We start from the raw sequence: 17,366 nt of genomic DNA, 5'->3' as shown, positions 1-17,366 counted from the left end.
GTTAGCATATCCGTTCGAAATATTTGAAATATTTGGAGCCCCGAAGAGCGTGCTCTTCGCCAGGGCCACCGCCTCTCTTGGGTAGCGGGTGGAGCAGTCCAACCCCCCTGAACCCTCCCCAAAGAGTTGTTGTTGTTATTGTTGTTGTTGTTGTTGTTGTTGTTGTTGTCAAGGTGTTTGTGGTAGCCTATCCGTTCGAAATGTTTGAAGCCTCGAAGAGCGTGCTCTTCGCCAGGGCCACCGCCTCCCTTGGATAGCGGGTGAGGCAGTCCAACCTCCCTGAACCCCATCCCCCCCCCGCCCCGAAGAGATGCCACCGCCAGGTGTTGTTGTTGTTCTCGAGGTGTTTGTGCTCGCTACCCTGTTCTTTCTTGGAGCTTTCAGGCATGTCACAGTCTGTGGCCGCCAGCTACCTGTTGTTTTCTTTATCTTAATACGACATGTACCATAATTCTTTGACCCAAACTCAAACAGCTCCGACTCCTTCCCAAAGTGGACAGTTGGTGGGGGGGGCTCTCTGGTGTGGTTTGCTTCTTCCTTCTTATAAGATAGTGCAGTCAAAAATTCGTGGCGCAACTTTTCCTCAAATGTCGTTTTGACAGTTGAATCAAAGTCACCCATATTTTACCCAGGAGTTTGTATCAATTTGTCTTTACTTAATCATATTTTTTACACAATAATTGGGGCTAGATTAAAAAACTGTTCTTCATTAATTCATATAAAATGCTACAAATCTCATTCACGCAAAACTCTCAGTAAAACTACTAAACAATACTAAACCTTTCCATGTTGGTGGTTGGCTAATGCTCTGTTGGGGTTTTGCTTCTTCTTTCCCATAAAACATTTATAATCGTTTTCTCTCATCCTTTTTATGTTTATAACTGTCCTGTAACACCTCTACTTTTCGGGCGCTTATATTACCTAATTGCTTTGCAAGTGTCTTAAAACACTTACTTAATGCTTCTAAACCTTCCAGCAACCGTCCCGTGAGAGCCAACTGATCCAGGGGGAGAGCTCGCCCACATCCCGGCAATCCGGTTCTCCCAGGACCCCGATCTCTCGTGCAAGCAGCAACAGCAACCGATTCCAGCCGAGGGAAGTGGGAGAGGAAGAAAGCCAGCGAGAAGAACCGGATCAGCCGGTGCAAGAACTGATTGGCGAGCCGGTATATAAGGAACTGGATGAACCAGTAGTCGAGATCGCCGAGGAACCGCAACACGAGGAATCGATTTACAGAGAGGCGGAGTTGGAATCGGTTCCGAGAACCCCGTCTTCCCGAAAAAGCCCGTCGCCTTCTCGGACGCCGTCACCTCGAAAGCAAAGTGTATGTGCTCGCTGCTTTGTTCTTCCTCCGTGCTTTTCTTTATTTGGCAGCTGGTTACCGCCAGCTACCTGTTGTTTTTGCTTAACTTAATGTCGAGTCAATATCTATTCACTTAATGGACACCTTAATGTAAAATATCTAACTGTTTTCATTATTATTCCCCCCCCCCCTTTAGGGTTCGCCTTTTCCCCTCCTATCTTTATTGGCAGTGTTCATACTGTCATGGTTGACCCGATTGGTCCACCTAATAGATAAGAAATTAAAGAGACGGCAGACACACACGGGTATAACTAGAAAGGTAGACAGACTTTCAGACAGTCTGATGGAAGTACAAACAGTTAGACAGGCAGACAGACAGACAGACAGTTAGACAGACAGACAGACAGACAGACAGACAGACAGACAGACAGACAGACAGACAGACAGTGTTTCGACTGCGTGCTTAAAACACAAAGGCACTGTTCCTGAAAGGAGTGAATCATTAATAATAGCTGTTACAACATCAATAACAACGTCAAGATGGTTGACTAATAAAGGTGTAGGGATAGGGTCAAGGCAGCAGGACTTCGGTGGTGATGACAGTATGATCTCTTTCACTGAGTCCTGTGAAAAAGGTTTAAAAATACATAGGAGATCCCGGTGGAACTCCTCGAATTCAGGTGCAGATGAATCTAATGTGTCTCTTAAAGTAGCAATTTTTTCCGCAAAAAATGTTCCAAGTTATTTGCTAGCTCTCGGGAGACGCACAGGGAATAGAAGCAGATTTCGATTTTCCACAAAGTGAATGAATAAGGCGAAAGAAACTTTTATATGTTTTTGACTTTGATATCATGTTTTTGTAAAAGGAACGTTTCGCTACGATTATGAGTTCTTTGAGTTTTCTGTGAAGTTGTCTGTATATAGTATATGTCCATGTGCACGGTGAGTCCTTGTGCCCGCCATCTCCTCTCTGCTTGACGTCGCTCCGCTTTGCCTGCCTTTATCTCCAACGTCATTCACGGCGCGGACAGTGGATCTGAAATAGTTCTGGATCTGAGTTGGGCGTGTTGGTCAAGAACACCCCTCGCCATGGTGTTGTAACTATCTGCCTTGTTTACACATGACAGGACTTTGATGGCATCGCGTTCAAATCAGTGGAATTGGTCATCGTTAATATTCTTTAAGTTTCTACTCTTGACAGAGCGCTTTTCCATTTCTACAAGTACCGCTCGCCTCTATGTCATCTTTGGTTTTCTTTCTTACGTTTTTCTTATGAATTCCACGTCAAAGCTTGTCTAATGATGCTTGTCAGGGGTCTCCCCAGGGTGTGCCCAATCCATTTCCATTTCTTCACGTGTGTGTCTTCCTTTACTGGCCTTTGGCTTTTTCCTTCCCACTGTTGAGCATTTGTTACTCGATCGTATCACTTGATCCCCACTATCCTTCTTATGCATCCTTTTCTGAAGCTCTGCGGTTTCCTTGCTGCTGATGCTGTGATCCTCCATGTCTCTGAGCTATACAGTAGAACAGTCTTCACGTTTGTTTTGAAGATACCCCGCTTGGTGTTCAATCCCAGTTCCTTAGACATCCATTTATTCCAGAAGATGATGAATATAGTTCTTGCCTTTTGCTTTCTGACCTTGATGTCTTCATCTGTTCCCCCTGCCTTGTTGATGACACTTCCCAGGTAGGTGAAGGATTCAACATCTGCCAATGATGTCTCTTGATAGGAACGTCGGCTACATTCATTCGAATGACTTTCCTTTTATCCGTTTGAATAATGAGTCCAACACTACGGGAGAAGGTCCTGAGGCGATCTGTCTTTTGTTGCATCTGGGCTCCACTGAGAAAAAGAAGTGCCAAGTCGTCGATAAACGTCCAAGTCTTCCAACTGACTGGAAAGGGCCCACTGAATGCCAGCGCAATGTCCTGATGTTGTCTGTCTCATTATCCAATCCAACGCTAATAAATAGCGAAAAGGCGATAGCAGGCATCCCTGTCTCACTCCTGCTTTCATTTCAAACGAGTCTGTCCGCTGCCCTCCAAGTAAGACACTACAGCTCATTCCCTCATACATCTTCTTGATCAATCTTACGAACTTGTCTGGAATTCCGTAGCGGCGCATGAGCTGCCATATTGAGTCCCTATCCAGGCTGTCAAAAGCTTTCTCGTTGTCAACAAAGTTAACGTACAGGTAAGAGTTCCACTCTGTGGACTGCTCCACTAGTATCCTCAAAGTAGCAATCTGATCTGTACTTGATCTCTTTTTACGAAATCCCGCCTGCTCCTCTCTTAGTTTTACATCCACGGCTTCCTTCAGTCTTTCCAGTATGGTGTGTCTTAAAATCTTCCCTGGAATGGACAGGAGCATGGTTCCTCTGTAATTTTTATACTGATGCAGACATCTTTTCTTGGGTAGTTTCACAAGCATTCCCTCTCTCCAATCCTGTGGAAATTCTTCGCCGTTCCATATCTTGCCAATAATTCCACCCACGAAGAATCCCTGCCCCAAATCCGCCTTGAGAACTTCTGGGGGAATTCCATCTGGGCCGGCTGCCTCGTGTCTTATCGCCTCCTTGATCTCCTCTAAACTGGGCTCATTCACCTCCAGATCAATCTCTGCCTGTGGAATGTCAAACTGCTTTGCATGTTAATTTTTAGGAACGCTTCAAATCGTGGTAGCGTTGGTAGCCTAGTAGTCAGACGACCAGCCCGAAATCGTGAGGTGTGGGTTCGGGGGTTCGAGCTACAGCTCGGTCCGACGGTGTGTCCTTAGGAAGTCATCTTACACATATTTCCCATTTGGCTCCGACCTTTCTGAATGAACGCTAAATTCGGAGGTCCCCCCTCTTAAATAACCTTGTAATATTGATAGGGGGCGATAAACATAAAAATTTCTCCTTTCACATTTTATATTTAAATTTCTAATCTTCGGCACTTACACTTATATGTATATTATAACCTATTTGTTTTGCAAGTGCTGTGAAACTCTGATTAAAACTACTAAAAGATTCTAAACCTTTTCCAGGTGTCTGGTTGGCGAGTGCTCATTTGTGGTTTGCTACTTCTTTGCTATAAAACATCTACCATCTTTTTCTTTCATCCTTCTTTTTATGTTTATTACTGTCCTGTATTGCCTCTATTGTTTTGCGCGTATATTTCGTAATTGCGCTACAAGTGTCCTAAAACGCTTACTAAAAGCTTTTAAATGTTCCAGCAACCGTCCCGTGAGAGCCAACTGATCCAGGGGGAGAGCTCACCCAAGTCCCGGCAATCCGGTTCTCCCAGGACCCCGATCTCTCGTGCAAGCAGCAACAGCAGCCGATTCCAGCCGAAGGAAGTGGGAGAGGAAGAAAGCCAGCGAGAAGAACCGGATCAGCCGGTGCAAGAACTGATTGGCGAGCCGGTATATAAGGAACTGGATGAACCAGGAGTCGAGATCGCCGAGGAACCGCAACACGAAGAACCGGAACGCGAGGAATCAATTTATAGAGATGCTGAGTTGGAATCGGTTCCGAGAACCCCGTCTTCCCGAAAAAGCCCGTCGCCTTCTCGGACGCCGTCACCTCGAAAGCAAAGTGTATGTGCTCGCTGCTCTTTTCTTCCCCCGTGCTTTTCTTTATTTGGCAGCTGGTTACCGCCAGCTACCTGTTGTATTTGCTTAACTTAATGTCGACTCAATATCTACACACTTAATGGACACCTTAATGTAAAATATCTAACTGTTTTCATTATTATTCTCCCCCCCCCCGTTTAGGGTTCGCCTTTCCCCTCCCATCTTTATTGGCAGTGTTTATACTGTCATGGTTGGCCCGATTGGTCCACCTAATAGATAAGAAATTAAAGAGACGACAGACAAACACACACGGGCACAACTAGATAGACAGACTTTCAACTTTCAGACAGTCTGATGGAAGTACAGACAGACAGACAGACAGACAGACAGACAGACAGACAGACAGACAGACAGACAGACAGACAGACAGACAGACAGACAGACAGACAGACAGACCCCTCGGTTCTCTACAGCAAACTCACTTAGTTTTGTTTCCTTTCAGAAGTGGGTGGTTGGCCGGCTCGCTGGTGTCGTTTGCTTCTTGAGTTCTTTAAAATATAGTATATCGTGCTTACCTCTCCTGCTTCTTTCCTTCGCATGTTTTCTCTCTCTCTCTCTCTCTCTCTCTCTCTCTCTCTCTCTCTCTCTCTCTCTCTCTCTCTCTCTCTCTCTCTCTCTCTCTCTCTCTCTCTCTCTCTCTCTCCAGTACATCCTTGAGTAAAGACAATCCTACAAAGCTTACCCAGACACCCTCGCACACATTGATGAATTCACACATTCATAAATTCCTAAAGAACAGAACAGCATGAATAAATGATACTGAGAGAATATAATAGATACTGAGAGAACATAACAATATTTGTATTGGGAATGTCGGAAATTACAGATTGAAGCTGGACTGAAACAAATGCGTTTTAAGTGCTGATTTAAATTTTGATAAAGTGGTGGACTCCCGTAGATGAGCTGGCAAAGCGTTCCACAAGGAGGGGGCGTGGTGTGAAAAAGCTCTCCCTCCGAGTCTCTGACATTTGCTTTGGACAGGTCTTAAAAGTCTTTTCGTCACAGATCTTAAAGGCCGAGGTGGTATATATATATTCGATGACCATGTCACAAAGGTATGATGGTGCAATGTTGTTGACGCACTTAAAACAAAGAACAATTATTTATACTGAATTCGTGCTTTTACCGGGAGCCAATGTGGTTGAATTAGCATTGGTGTTATATGCTCTTTGAGAGATTTCTTTAAAATTATGCAAGCAGCTTGGTTCTGGAGTCGCTGTAATCTATTTAACGTTTCAGTGGGAAGGTTTCCAAACAAAGAATTGCAGTAGTCTAGACGTGAAAGGACAAAAGAAGAGATGAGGGTTTTGATGGAATCAACACTAAGATATGTTGACATTTGTCCTATTCTGCGTAGTTCTTGATAAACTACCTTACATAGATGGTTTATATGATGGTGTATAGAGAGTTTGCAGTCAAAAATTAACGCCTAGATTATTCGCTTTGTCTAATATCTGTGAAAAAGATGTTATCATTCCCAATACATGTATGGTCAAAATTGCAAAGCAATATCCCTGGTTTGGCATTGCAAAACAGAACTTCGGTCTTATCATCATTCATTTTAAGTCTGTTTGATATCATCCATTATTTTACCTCCACAATACATGTTTTCATGCTGGAGACTAGACAATTGAAATTTGTTGGTAAAACAGACTTGTACAGCTGAGTGTCGTCCGCGTACATGTGGTAGTTAACGTCGTGCTTCCTAATTATTGAACCTAAGGGCTTTTTATATAGTGTGTATAAGAGTAGTCCGAGCACGGACCCTTGGGGCACGCCAAATAGCAAGCTGAAAATGGATGACATTTCACCTTTTACAAGTATAGATTGTGTACGATTAAACAAATAGGACTCAAACCATTCAAGAACAGTCCCAGATAAGCCGAAGCTATGGCCTAACCTCCTGATCAAAATTGAATGATGGATGGTAGCAAATGCAGCACTTAGATCGAGTAAGGCAAGAACAGACACTTTGCCTTCGTCTGCTTCACAAAGGAGGTCATTCTGGACTTTTAAAAGTGCAGTCTCTGTGTTATGAAACGCTCTGTAGGCCGACTGATAACATTCTAAAAGATTATTTACTTCAAGATGTGCTCTTAATTCTGATTGAACAACTTTTTCTAAGATTTTATGGCATTGCGCTGCAAATCAGCAGAGAATTGGTCATGGCTGATATTCTTTAAGTTTCTACTCTTGAAAGAGCGCTTTTCCATTTCTGCAAGTACCGCTCGCCTCCATGTCATTTTTCGTCTTCCTTTCTTACGTTTTCCTTATGAATTCCACGTCAAAGCTTGTCTAATGATGCTTGTCGGGGGTCTCCCCAAAGTGTGCCCAATCCATTTCCATTACTTCACGTGTGTGTCTTCCTTTACTGGCCTTTGGCTTGTTCTTTCCCACAGTTAAGCATTTGTTACTCGATCGTACCACTTGATCCCCCACTATCCTTCTTAGACATCCTTTTCTGAAACTCTGCAGTTTCCTTGCTGCTGATACTGTGAGCCTTCATGTCTCTGAGCTACACAGTAGAACAGTCTTCACGTTTGTTTTGAAGACCCTCCGTTTGGTGTTCAATCCCAGTTCCTTAGACATCCATATATTCCTGAGGATGATGAATGCTGTTCTTGCCTTTTTCATTCTGACCTTGATTTCTTCGCCTGTTCCCCCTGCCTTGTTGATGACACTTCCCAGGTAGGTGAAGGATTCAACATCTGCCAATGGTGTCCCTTGTAGTTTGATAGGAACGTCGGCTACATTCATTCGAAGGACGTTCATTTTATCCGTGTGAATAATAAGTCCAAAACTCCTGGAGAAGGTCCTGAGGCGATCTGTCTTTTGTTGCATCTGGGCTCCACTAAGAGAAAGAAGTGCCAAGTCGTCGATAAACGTCCAAGTCTTCCAACTGACTGGAAAGGGCCCACTGAATGCCAGCGCGATGTCCTGATGTTGTCTGTCTCATTATCCAATCAACTGCTAATAAATAGCGAAAAGGCGATAGCAGGCATCCCTGTCTCACTCCTGCTTTCATTTCAAACGAGTCTGTCCGCTGCCCTCCAAGTAAGACACTACAGCTCATTCCCTCATACATCTTCTTGATCAATCTTACGAACTTGTCAGGAATTCCGAAGTGGCGCATGAGCTTCCATATTGAGTCCCTATCTAGGCTGTCAAAAGCTTTCTCGTAGTCAACAAAGTTAACGTACAGGTAAGAGTTCCACTCTGTGGACTGCTCCACTAGTATCCTCAAAGTTGCAATCTGATCTGTACTTGATCTCTTTTTACGAAATCCCGCCTGCTCCTCTCTTAGTTTTACATCCACGGCTTCCTTCTGTCTTTCCAGTATGGTACGTCTTAAAATCTTCCCAGGAATGGACAGGAGCATGGTTCCTCTGTAGTTTTTATACTAATTCAGATATCTTTTCTTGAGTAGTTTCGCAAGTAGTTTCCAATCCTGAGGAAATTCTTCGCCGCTCCATATTTTGCCAATAATTCCACGAAGAATCCCTGCCGCAAATCCGCCTTGAGAAATTCTGGGGGAATTCCATCTGGCCGGCTGCCTTGCCTGTTTTCTCGTGTCTTATCGCCTCCTTCATCTCCTCTAATTTGGGCTTTTCTTCACTCACCTCCAGATCAATCTCTGCTAGTGGAATGTCAAACTGCTTTGCATGTTAATTTGTAGGGACGCTTCAAATCGTGGTAGCGTTGGTAGCCTAGTAGTCAGACGATCGGCCCGAAATCGTGAGGTGTGGGTTCGTGAGTTCGAACCACAGCTCGGTCCGAGGTCTGACAGTGTGTCCTTAGGAAGTCAACTTACACATATTTCCCATTTGGCTCCGGCCTTTCTGAAATGAACGCTAAACTCGGAGGTCCCGCCTCTTAAATGACCCTATAATATTGATAGGGGGTGATAAACATGTAAATTTCTCATTTTATATTTAAATTTCTAATCTTCCGCACTTACATGTACATTATGACCTATTTGTTTTGCAAGGGCCGTGAAACTCTGTTTAAAACTACTAAAAGATTCTAAACCTTTAACAGGTGTCTGGTTGGCGGGTGCTATTTTGTGGTTTGCTCCTTCTTTGTTTTAAAACATTTATCTTATTTTTTCTCTCGTCCCTCTTGCTATTTTTATTACTGTCCTGTAACGCCTCTGCTGTGTCCTAAAACGCTTACTAAAAGCTTTTAAATCTTCCAGCAACCGTCCCGTGAGAGCCAACTGATCCAGGGGGAGAACCCGCCTAAGTCATGGAAATCCGGTTCTCCCAGGACCCCGATCTCTCGTGCAAGCAGCAACAGCAGCCGATTCCAGCCGAAGGAAGTGGGAGAGGAAGAAAGCCAGCCCGAAGAACCGGATCAGCCGTGGCAAGAACCGATTGGCGAACCGGTATATAAGGAACTGGATGAACCAGTAGTCGAGATCGCCGAGGAACCGCAACACGAGGAACCGGAACACGAGGAATCGATTTATAGAGAAGCGGAGTTGGAATCGGTTCAGAGAACCCCGTCTTCCCGAAAAAGCCCGTCGCCTTCTCGGACGCCGTCACCTCGAAAGCAAAGTGTCTGTGCTCGCTGCTTTGTTTTTCCTTCGTGCTTTTCTTTATTTGGCAGCTGGTTACCGCCTGCTACCTGTTGTTTTTGCTTAACTTAATGTCGACTCAATATTGTATACAGTTTTGGACACCTTAATGTAATATCTGCTGTTTTCATTATTGTACGCCTCCCTCCCCCACCTCTCAGGATCCACCTTTTCCCCTGTCGTCTTTATTGACAGTGAACATACTGTCTTGGCTGGACTGATTGGTCCACCTAATAGATAAGAAATTAAAGAGACGACAGACAAACACACACGGGCACAACTAGATAGACTTTCAGACAGTCTGATGTAAGTACAAAAAGATAGATAGATCGATAGATCGATAGATCGATAGATCGATAGATAGATAGATAGATAGATAGATAGATAGATAGATAGATAGCCCTCGGTTCTTTAACCCAAACTCTCTTACCTTTGTTTCCTTTCAAAAGTGGGTGGTTTGCCGGATATCTGGTGTGGTTTGCTCCTTCAGCACTTCAAGATATATTATATCGAGCTTATCTCCCCTGCTTCTTTTCTTTTGCATGTTAATTTGTTGAACGCCTCAAATCGTCGTAGAGTTGGTAGCCTAGTAGTCTGACAACCGGCCCGAAATCGTGAAATTGTGGGTTCTGGATTTCGATCCACAGCTCGTTCCGACTATGTTTCCTTGGGGAAGTCCGCTTAAAATAATTTTAAATTTGGCTCCGGCCTTTCGAGATGGACGCTAAACTCGTCGGTCCCGCCTCTTAAATAATCTTATAGTATTGCTTTCCAAAAAAAAACATCTATCGTCTTTTTCTCTCATCCTTCTATGTATGTTTATTACTGTCCTGTAACACCTCTACTTTTCGGCGCATATATTATACAATTGTGTTGCAAGTATTCTAAAACGCTTTCTATCTTGCTACTTACTTGTTACTTGTTACTCGTGTAAAGGACCAACATCAATGCACAAGGGGACATCCCTATAAGCGCTCCGTCCCCTGAAGAAGTACATCTCGAAGTGTGTAGATGCTGACGGTTCCAAGCAATGGCTAATTTCTTAGCCATTTGCTCCTCCCACTGAGTCTTGATCGTCTGCAGGTGCCCCATTCAATTCCAAGCACACAAAATCGCTCGAATTGATGGTATTCCGATTCGTCTTCTTTTTCCCACAATTTCAGGTTTGTCAGGGCACAGCTTTCCCTCAGGTTTTGCTTTCCCAGCGAGCTCATCAGCCCGCTTATTGCCCTTGACTCCAGCATGGCCCGGGGTGAAGGTGATCTTTTTCAGGGTCGTCTTCTTCAGTAGCTCTGTCCATTCAGCTCTAAGGTTCCCTCTTGAATCTTCCTCAGAGTGCTCTGAGAGTCTTTTACAAAGATCAGGACATGTGCTTGTCGAGTTTTTGTAACCCATTTGAGAGCCTTAATCTCAATTCTCATGCTAGATGTCATATTGTATGCTCTCTGCTGTTCCTGCACCAATCTGCAACTCACTCTTGCTGAGAATCCCCATCTAGATTTTTACCCTCGTTTAATAGATCCATCCGTATATACAACCACATCTCTATGCCGTGAGTTGTCTTCAATCAGTTGTCCTATCACGGCATATGTGGCCCCCTGTGGCCACTCTCTACATTCTCTGTTCAGCGTAATAACTACGTTCCCAAAATCTGCCTGCTGTCTCTCATTCATTTTTATCCTTTCTTCACCCCGTTGTATATCTTCCAGTGGGAAGACTTCCTTGATGGTATTTTCAGCCTCGGCTATCCAAGAAGCTCTTCGTTTTAGGCGATTTCCCTTGATTGCTCCAATTGCTTCGTGAAGCGGGTGTTGCTTATCAGCCGCCACCCTCATGTAGGCCCTGACTTGAGCCACTTTTAGTCTGTTTTTCACTGACATGAAGCCCAATACATGCCTCATACAGATAACTGGCGTATTCCTGGTGCAGCCTAGTATGATGCACATGGCCTCATTTTGAACTCGATCCAAGTTGCCCAGTTGGGTTTTTGTCAAGGTCAATACTCCAAGCCCATAATCGATTACTGCTAAGACCAGCTGCTGATACATAAGAAGCTGTAGCCTTTGTTCCATTCCTGAAGCCGCCATGACTTTCTTTGCCCTTTCCACAACACTATCTATGTGATCTTTGAAGGATAGAGAACGATCGAAAACCACTCCCAGATACCGCATCTTCTGACATCTTTGGATATTTCGTCCATTTACTGTCAGCTCTGGGACATCTGTCTTTACTATTCGATTGTTTAAAGAACATCACAGTGCTGCAGCCTTCTTAGGATTGATCACTCCAGTCGATTCAGCACACCACTCCATGATTTTCTCAACCTCTTGCTGTAATTCATCCGTCATTTTCTGCCGATCCCGTCCTTGTCTGTAGGCCAAGATGTCATCTGCAAATGTTAGTATTCTCCCTTGTCCAACGCTGTTCAGCGTTTCTATACGAGCAGTGTAGACATAGAACAGTATGGGCGATAAGGGTGAGCCCTGTGGGAGTCCTGGTCTTATCACCTGTGGGCTTAAAAATCCATTGACCACATCGCAAAGCCACTTTTCTTTCCAGCATTGCCCCCACAGTCCACCCAACAATCCACGGATTCCGGTTGCAATCTAGCAGAGCACACATTAGCCTCTCATAATGTACATGATTGTAAGCATCTTCCAGGTCTTTTTTCCTCTCTGAAAGCCTTCATATACATCGTACGCGTAGGTCCCTGTGTTGTTCCTTTCTGGGTCTGTAACCCCTTACCTCCTCAGGTAGGTTCCCGTTTTTCTCTAGCTCATTCATAAGTGTTCTTGCTGTGCATTTTTCTAGAACTTTTCCATACACATAATTTTGCATGGTGATAATGCAGTATCCTTGATTTCTTAGTGATTCTTCCCAGGTTTTGATAGTGGCTTTAAATAACTTCTAAGCCACTCTTATGGTAAAGGTGATGTCCTGATGTAGCTGTTGTTGTCGTCCACAATTTTTCCAGTTTCTCGTCACTGAGCTCATTAAAGTGTTTGTACTGTATCCCATCTGGACCTGACGTTGTGTTGTTGGTGGTCTTTAGCGCAGATTTGACCAAATCTATTGTGATGGTGTCGTCATATTCCTCGTCCCATTCTATCTAAACATTAATTAAACTAATCTAAACATTATGATAATAATTCATATTCTAAATCTTCCAGCAACCGTCCCGTGAGAGCCAACTGGTTCAGGGGGAGAGCTCGCCCAAATCCCGGCAATCCGGTTCTCCCAGGACCCCGGTCTCTCGTGCAAGCAGCAACAGCAGTCGATTCCAGCGGAGGGAAGTGGGAGAGGAAAAAAGCCAGCCCGGAGAACCGGATCAGAACAATTACCAAAACGACGGTCCCTACCAGAGTTACGACTGGCAGGAACACTATCAAGATTGGGACCCCCAACTACAGGAAGGTGATCCTTCTGAGGAACCGGTGCAAGAACTGATTGGCAAGCCGGAATATAAGGAACTGGATGAACCAGTAGTCGAGATCGCCGAGGAACCGCAGCACGAGGAACCGGAACACGAGGAATCGATTTACAGAGATGCGGAGTTGGGATCGGTTCAGAGGACCCCGTCTTCCCGAAAAAGCCCGTCGCCTTCTCGGACGCCGTCACCTCGAAAGCAAAGTGTCTGTGCTCGCTGCTTTGTTTTTCCTTCGTGCTTTTCTTTATTTGGCAGCTGGTTACCGCCTGCTACCTGTTGTTTTTGTTTAACTTAATGTCGAGTCAATATTGTATACAGTTTTGGACACCTTAATGTAATATCTGCTGTTTTCATTATTGTACGCCTCCCTCCCCCACCTCTCAGGATCCACCTTTTCCCCTCTTATCTTTATTGGCAGTGTACATACTGTCATGGCTGGACCGATTGGTCCACCTAATTAATAGATAAGAAATTAAAGAGACGACAGACAAATACACACGGGCACAACTAGATAGACCGACAGGCAGACAGACCGACAGACCGACAGACCGACAGACCGACAGACCGACAGACAGACAGACAGACAGACAGACAGACAGACAGACAGACAGACAGACAGACAGATAGATAGATAGATAGATAGATAGATAGATAGATACCCTCGGTTCTTTATCCCAAACTCTCTTAGCTTTGTTTCCTTTCAGAAGTGGGTGGTTGGCCGGATATTTGGTGTGGTTTGCTCCTTCAGCACTTCAAAATATAGTATATCGTGCTTATCTCTCCTGCTTCTTTTCTTGGCATGTTAATTTGAAGGAACGCCTCAAATCGTGGTAGAGTTGGTAGCTTAGTAGTCAGACGACCGGCCCGAAATCGTGAGGTGTGGGTTCGGGTGTTCGAGCCACGCTTCGGTCCGACGATGTGTCCTTGGGGAAGTCAGCTTACACATATTTCCAATTTGGCCCCGGCCTTTCGGAGATGGACGCTAAACTCGTCGGTCCCGCCTCTTAAATAATCTTATAGTATTGATAGGGGACGATAAACCTACCATTTCACTTTCTTTCCAAAAAAACATCTATCGTCTTTTTCTCTCATCCTTCTATGTATGTTTATTACTGTCCTGTAACACCTCTACTTTTCGGCGCATATATTATATAATTGTGTTGCAAGTATTCTAAAACGCTTTCTATCTTGCTACTTACTTGTTACTTGTTACTCGTGTAAAGGACCAACATCACTACACAAGGGACATCCCTATAAGCGCTCCGTCCCCTGAAGAAGTACATCTCGAAGTGTGTAGTTGCTGAAGGTTCCAAACAATGGCTAATTTCTTAGCCATTTGCTCCTCCCACTAAGTCTTGATCGTCTGCAGGTGCCCCATTCAATTCCAAGCACACAAAATCGCTCGAATTGATGGTATTCCGATTCGTCTTCTTTTTCTCCACAATTTCAGGTTTGTCAGGGCACAGCTTTCCTTCAGGTGTTGCTTTCCCAGCGAGCTCATCAGCCCGCTTATTGCCCTTGACTCCAGCATGGCCCGGAGTGAAGGTGATCTTTTTCAGTGTCGTCTTCTTCAGGAGCTCTGCCCATTCAGCTCTAAAGTTCCCTCTTTGAATCTTCCTCAGAGTGCTCTGAGAGTCTGTTACAAAGATCAGGACATGTGCTTGTCGAATTTTTGTAACCCATTTGAGAGCCTTAATCTCCATTCTCATGCTAGATGTCATATCGTATGCTCTCTGCTGTTCTTGCACCAATCTGCAACTCACTCTTGCTGAGAACCCCCATCTAGATTTTTACCCTCGTTTAACAGATACATCCGTATATACAACCACATCTCCATCCGTGAGTTGTCTTCAATCCGTTGTCCTATCACGGCATATGTGACCCCCTGCGCCACTCTCTACATTCTCTGTTCAGCGTAATAACTACGTTCCCAAAATGTGCCTGCTGTCTCTCATTCATTTTTATCCTTTCTTCACCCCGTTGTATATCTTCCAGTGGGAAGACTTCCTTGATGGTATTTTCAGCCTCGGCTATCCAAGAAGCTCTTCGTTTTAGGCGATTTCCCTTGATTGCTCCAATGCCTTCGTGAAGCGGGTGTTGCTTTTCAGCCGCCACCCTCATATAGTCCCTGACTTGAGCCACTTTTAGTCTGTTTTTCACTGACATGAAGCCCAATACATGCCTCATACAGATAACTGGCGTATTCCTGGTGCAGCCTAGTATGATGCACATGGCCTCATTTTGAACTCGATCCAACTTGCCCATTTGGGTTTTTGTCAAGGTCAATACTCCAAGCCCATAATCGATTACTGCTAAGACCAGCTGCTGATACATAAGAAGCTGTAGCCTTTGTTCCATTCCTGAAGCCGCCATGACTTTCACTGCATTCAAACCCTTCTTTGCCCTTTCCTCAACACTACCTATGTGAACTTTGAAGGATAGACAGCGATCGAAAACCACTCCCAGATACCGCATCTTCTGACATCTTTATATATTCCGTCCATTTACCGTCAGCTCGGGGACATCTGTCTTTACTATTCGATTGTTTAAAGAACACCACAATGCTGCAGCCTTCTTAGGATTGATCACTGCAGTCGATTCAGCACACCACTCCATGATTTTCTCAACCTCTTGAGATGATGTAATTCATCCGTCATTTTCTGCCGATCCCGTCCTTGCCTGTAGGCCAAGATGTCATCTGCAAATGTTAGTATTCTCCCTTGTCCAACGCTGTTCAGCGTTTCTATACGAGCAGTGTAGACATAGATCAGTATGGGCGATAAGGGTGAGCCCTGTGGGAGTCCTGGTCTTTTCACCTGTGGGCTTAAAATCCATTGACCACATCGCAAAGCCACTTTTCTTTCCAGCATTGCCCCCACAGTCCACCCAACAGTCCACGGATTCAGGTCGCAATCTAGCAGAGCACACATTAGCCTCTCATAATGTACATGATTGTAAGCATCTTCCAGATCTAATGCTATTGCCACGGTCTCTTCTCCTCTCTGAAAGCCTTCATATACATCGTACGCGAAGGTCCCTGTGGTGTTCCTTTCTGGGTCTGTAACCCCTTACCTCCTCAGAAAGGTTCCCGTTCTCTAGCTCATTCATAAGTATTCTTGCTGTGCATTTTTCTAGAACTTTTCCATACACATAATTTTGCATGGTGATAATGCGCTATCCTTGATTTCTTAGTGATTCTTCCCAGGTTTTGATAGTGGCTTTAAATAACTTCTAAGCCACTCTTATGGTAAAGGTGATGTCCTGATGTAGCTGTTGTTGTCATCCACAATGTTTCCAGTTTCTCGTCACTGAGCTCATTATAGTGTTTGTACTGAATCCCATCTGGACCTGGCGTTGTGTTGTTGGTGGTCTTTAGCGCAGATGTGACAAAATCTATTGTGATGGTGTCGTCATATTCCTCATCTCATTCTATCTAAACATTAATTAACATAATCTAAACATTATGATAATATTTCATATTCTAAATCTTCCAGCAACCGTCCCGTGAGAGCCAACTGGTTCAGGGGGAGAGCTCGCCCAAATCCCGGCAATCCGGTTCTCCCAGGACCCCGGTCTCTCATGCAAGCAGCAACAGCAGTCGATTCCAGCGGAGGGAAGTGGGAGAGGAAGAAAGCCAACCCGGAGAACCGGATCAGAACAATTACCAAAACGACGGTCCCTACCCGGGTTACGAGTGGCAGGAACACTATCAAGAATGGGACCCCCAACTACAGGAAGGTGATCCTTCTGAGGAACCGGTGCAAGAACTGATTGGAGAGCCGGTTCATGAGGAACGGGATGAACCAGTAGTCGAGATCGCCGAGGAACCGGAACACGAGGAACTGGAGTACCAGGAACCGGAATATCAGGAGCCGGAATACCAGGAACCGGTTTACCGAGAGGCTGAGTTGGAATCGGTTCCGAGAACCCCGTCTTCACGAAAAAGCCCGTCTCCTTCTCGGACGCCGTCACCTCGAAAGCAAAGTGTCTGTGCTCGCTGCTCTGTTCTTCCTTCGTGCTTTCCTTTAGTTTGCAGCTGGTTACCGCCATCTACATGTTATTTTTTGTTTGTTTTTTGTAGGTTTTTAAAAAAATATTTAACGTACTGTCGAGTCGACATGTTTACCTTTATGGACGCCTTAATGTAATACTTTTCATTAGCTATTTTCATGATTATACCTCCCTCACCTCCCCTTTCCGTGTGCTGCTGGTTTCCCCTCCCCTTCGTTGTTGATAGTGTTCATACTTGATAGTGTTCATACTGCCATGGCTAGCATAATTGATCCTTGATCATCAATAGTTTATTCATAGGGGCACCAGCCATTCATGTCCAGGTGCTATTTTTGCCAAGATAGATAGATAGATAGATAGATAGATAGATAGATAGATAGATAGATAGATAGATAGATAGATAGATAGATAGATAGATAGATAGATAGATAGA

At 44.6% G+C, this 17,366-nt stretch overlaps 1 protein-coding gene across 1 annotated transcript in view; it reads left to right on the top strand.

Moving 5' to 3' along the window:
• LOC118477954 (cell surface glycoprotein 1-like) overlaps positions 1-17,366 on the top strand; it is a 24,716-nt gene that overhangs the window by 3,592 nt on the left and 3,758 nt on the right. The window contains exons 3-7 of the mRNA XM_035970725.1: positions 977-1,324; positions 4,521-4,883; positions 9,115-9,477; positions 12,666-13,127; positions 16,417-16,908. Of these exons, the coding sequence (XP_035826618.1) occupies positions 977-1,324; positions 4,521-4,883; positions 9,115-9,477; positions 12,666-13,127; positions 16,417-16,908 (2,028 nt within the window). The remainder of the gene's footprint in view (positions 1-976; positions 1,325-4,520; positions 4,884-9,114; positions 9,478-12,665; positions 13,128-16,416; positions 16,909-17,366) is intronic.

This window comes from Aplysia californica, unplaced genomic scaffold (genome assembly GCF_000002075.1).
Source record: "Aplysia californica isolate F4 #8 unplaced genomic scaffold, AplCal3.0 scaffold00314, whole genome shotgun sequence".
In the NCBI taxonomy this organism is placed as follows: domain Eukaryota; kingdom Metazoa; phylum Mollusca; class Gastropoda; order Aplysiida; family Aplysiidae; genus Aplysia; species Aplysia californica.
Note: the sequence above shows the minus strand (reverse complement) of the source record. Positions and strands in the feature narration are given on the sequence as shown.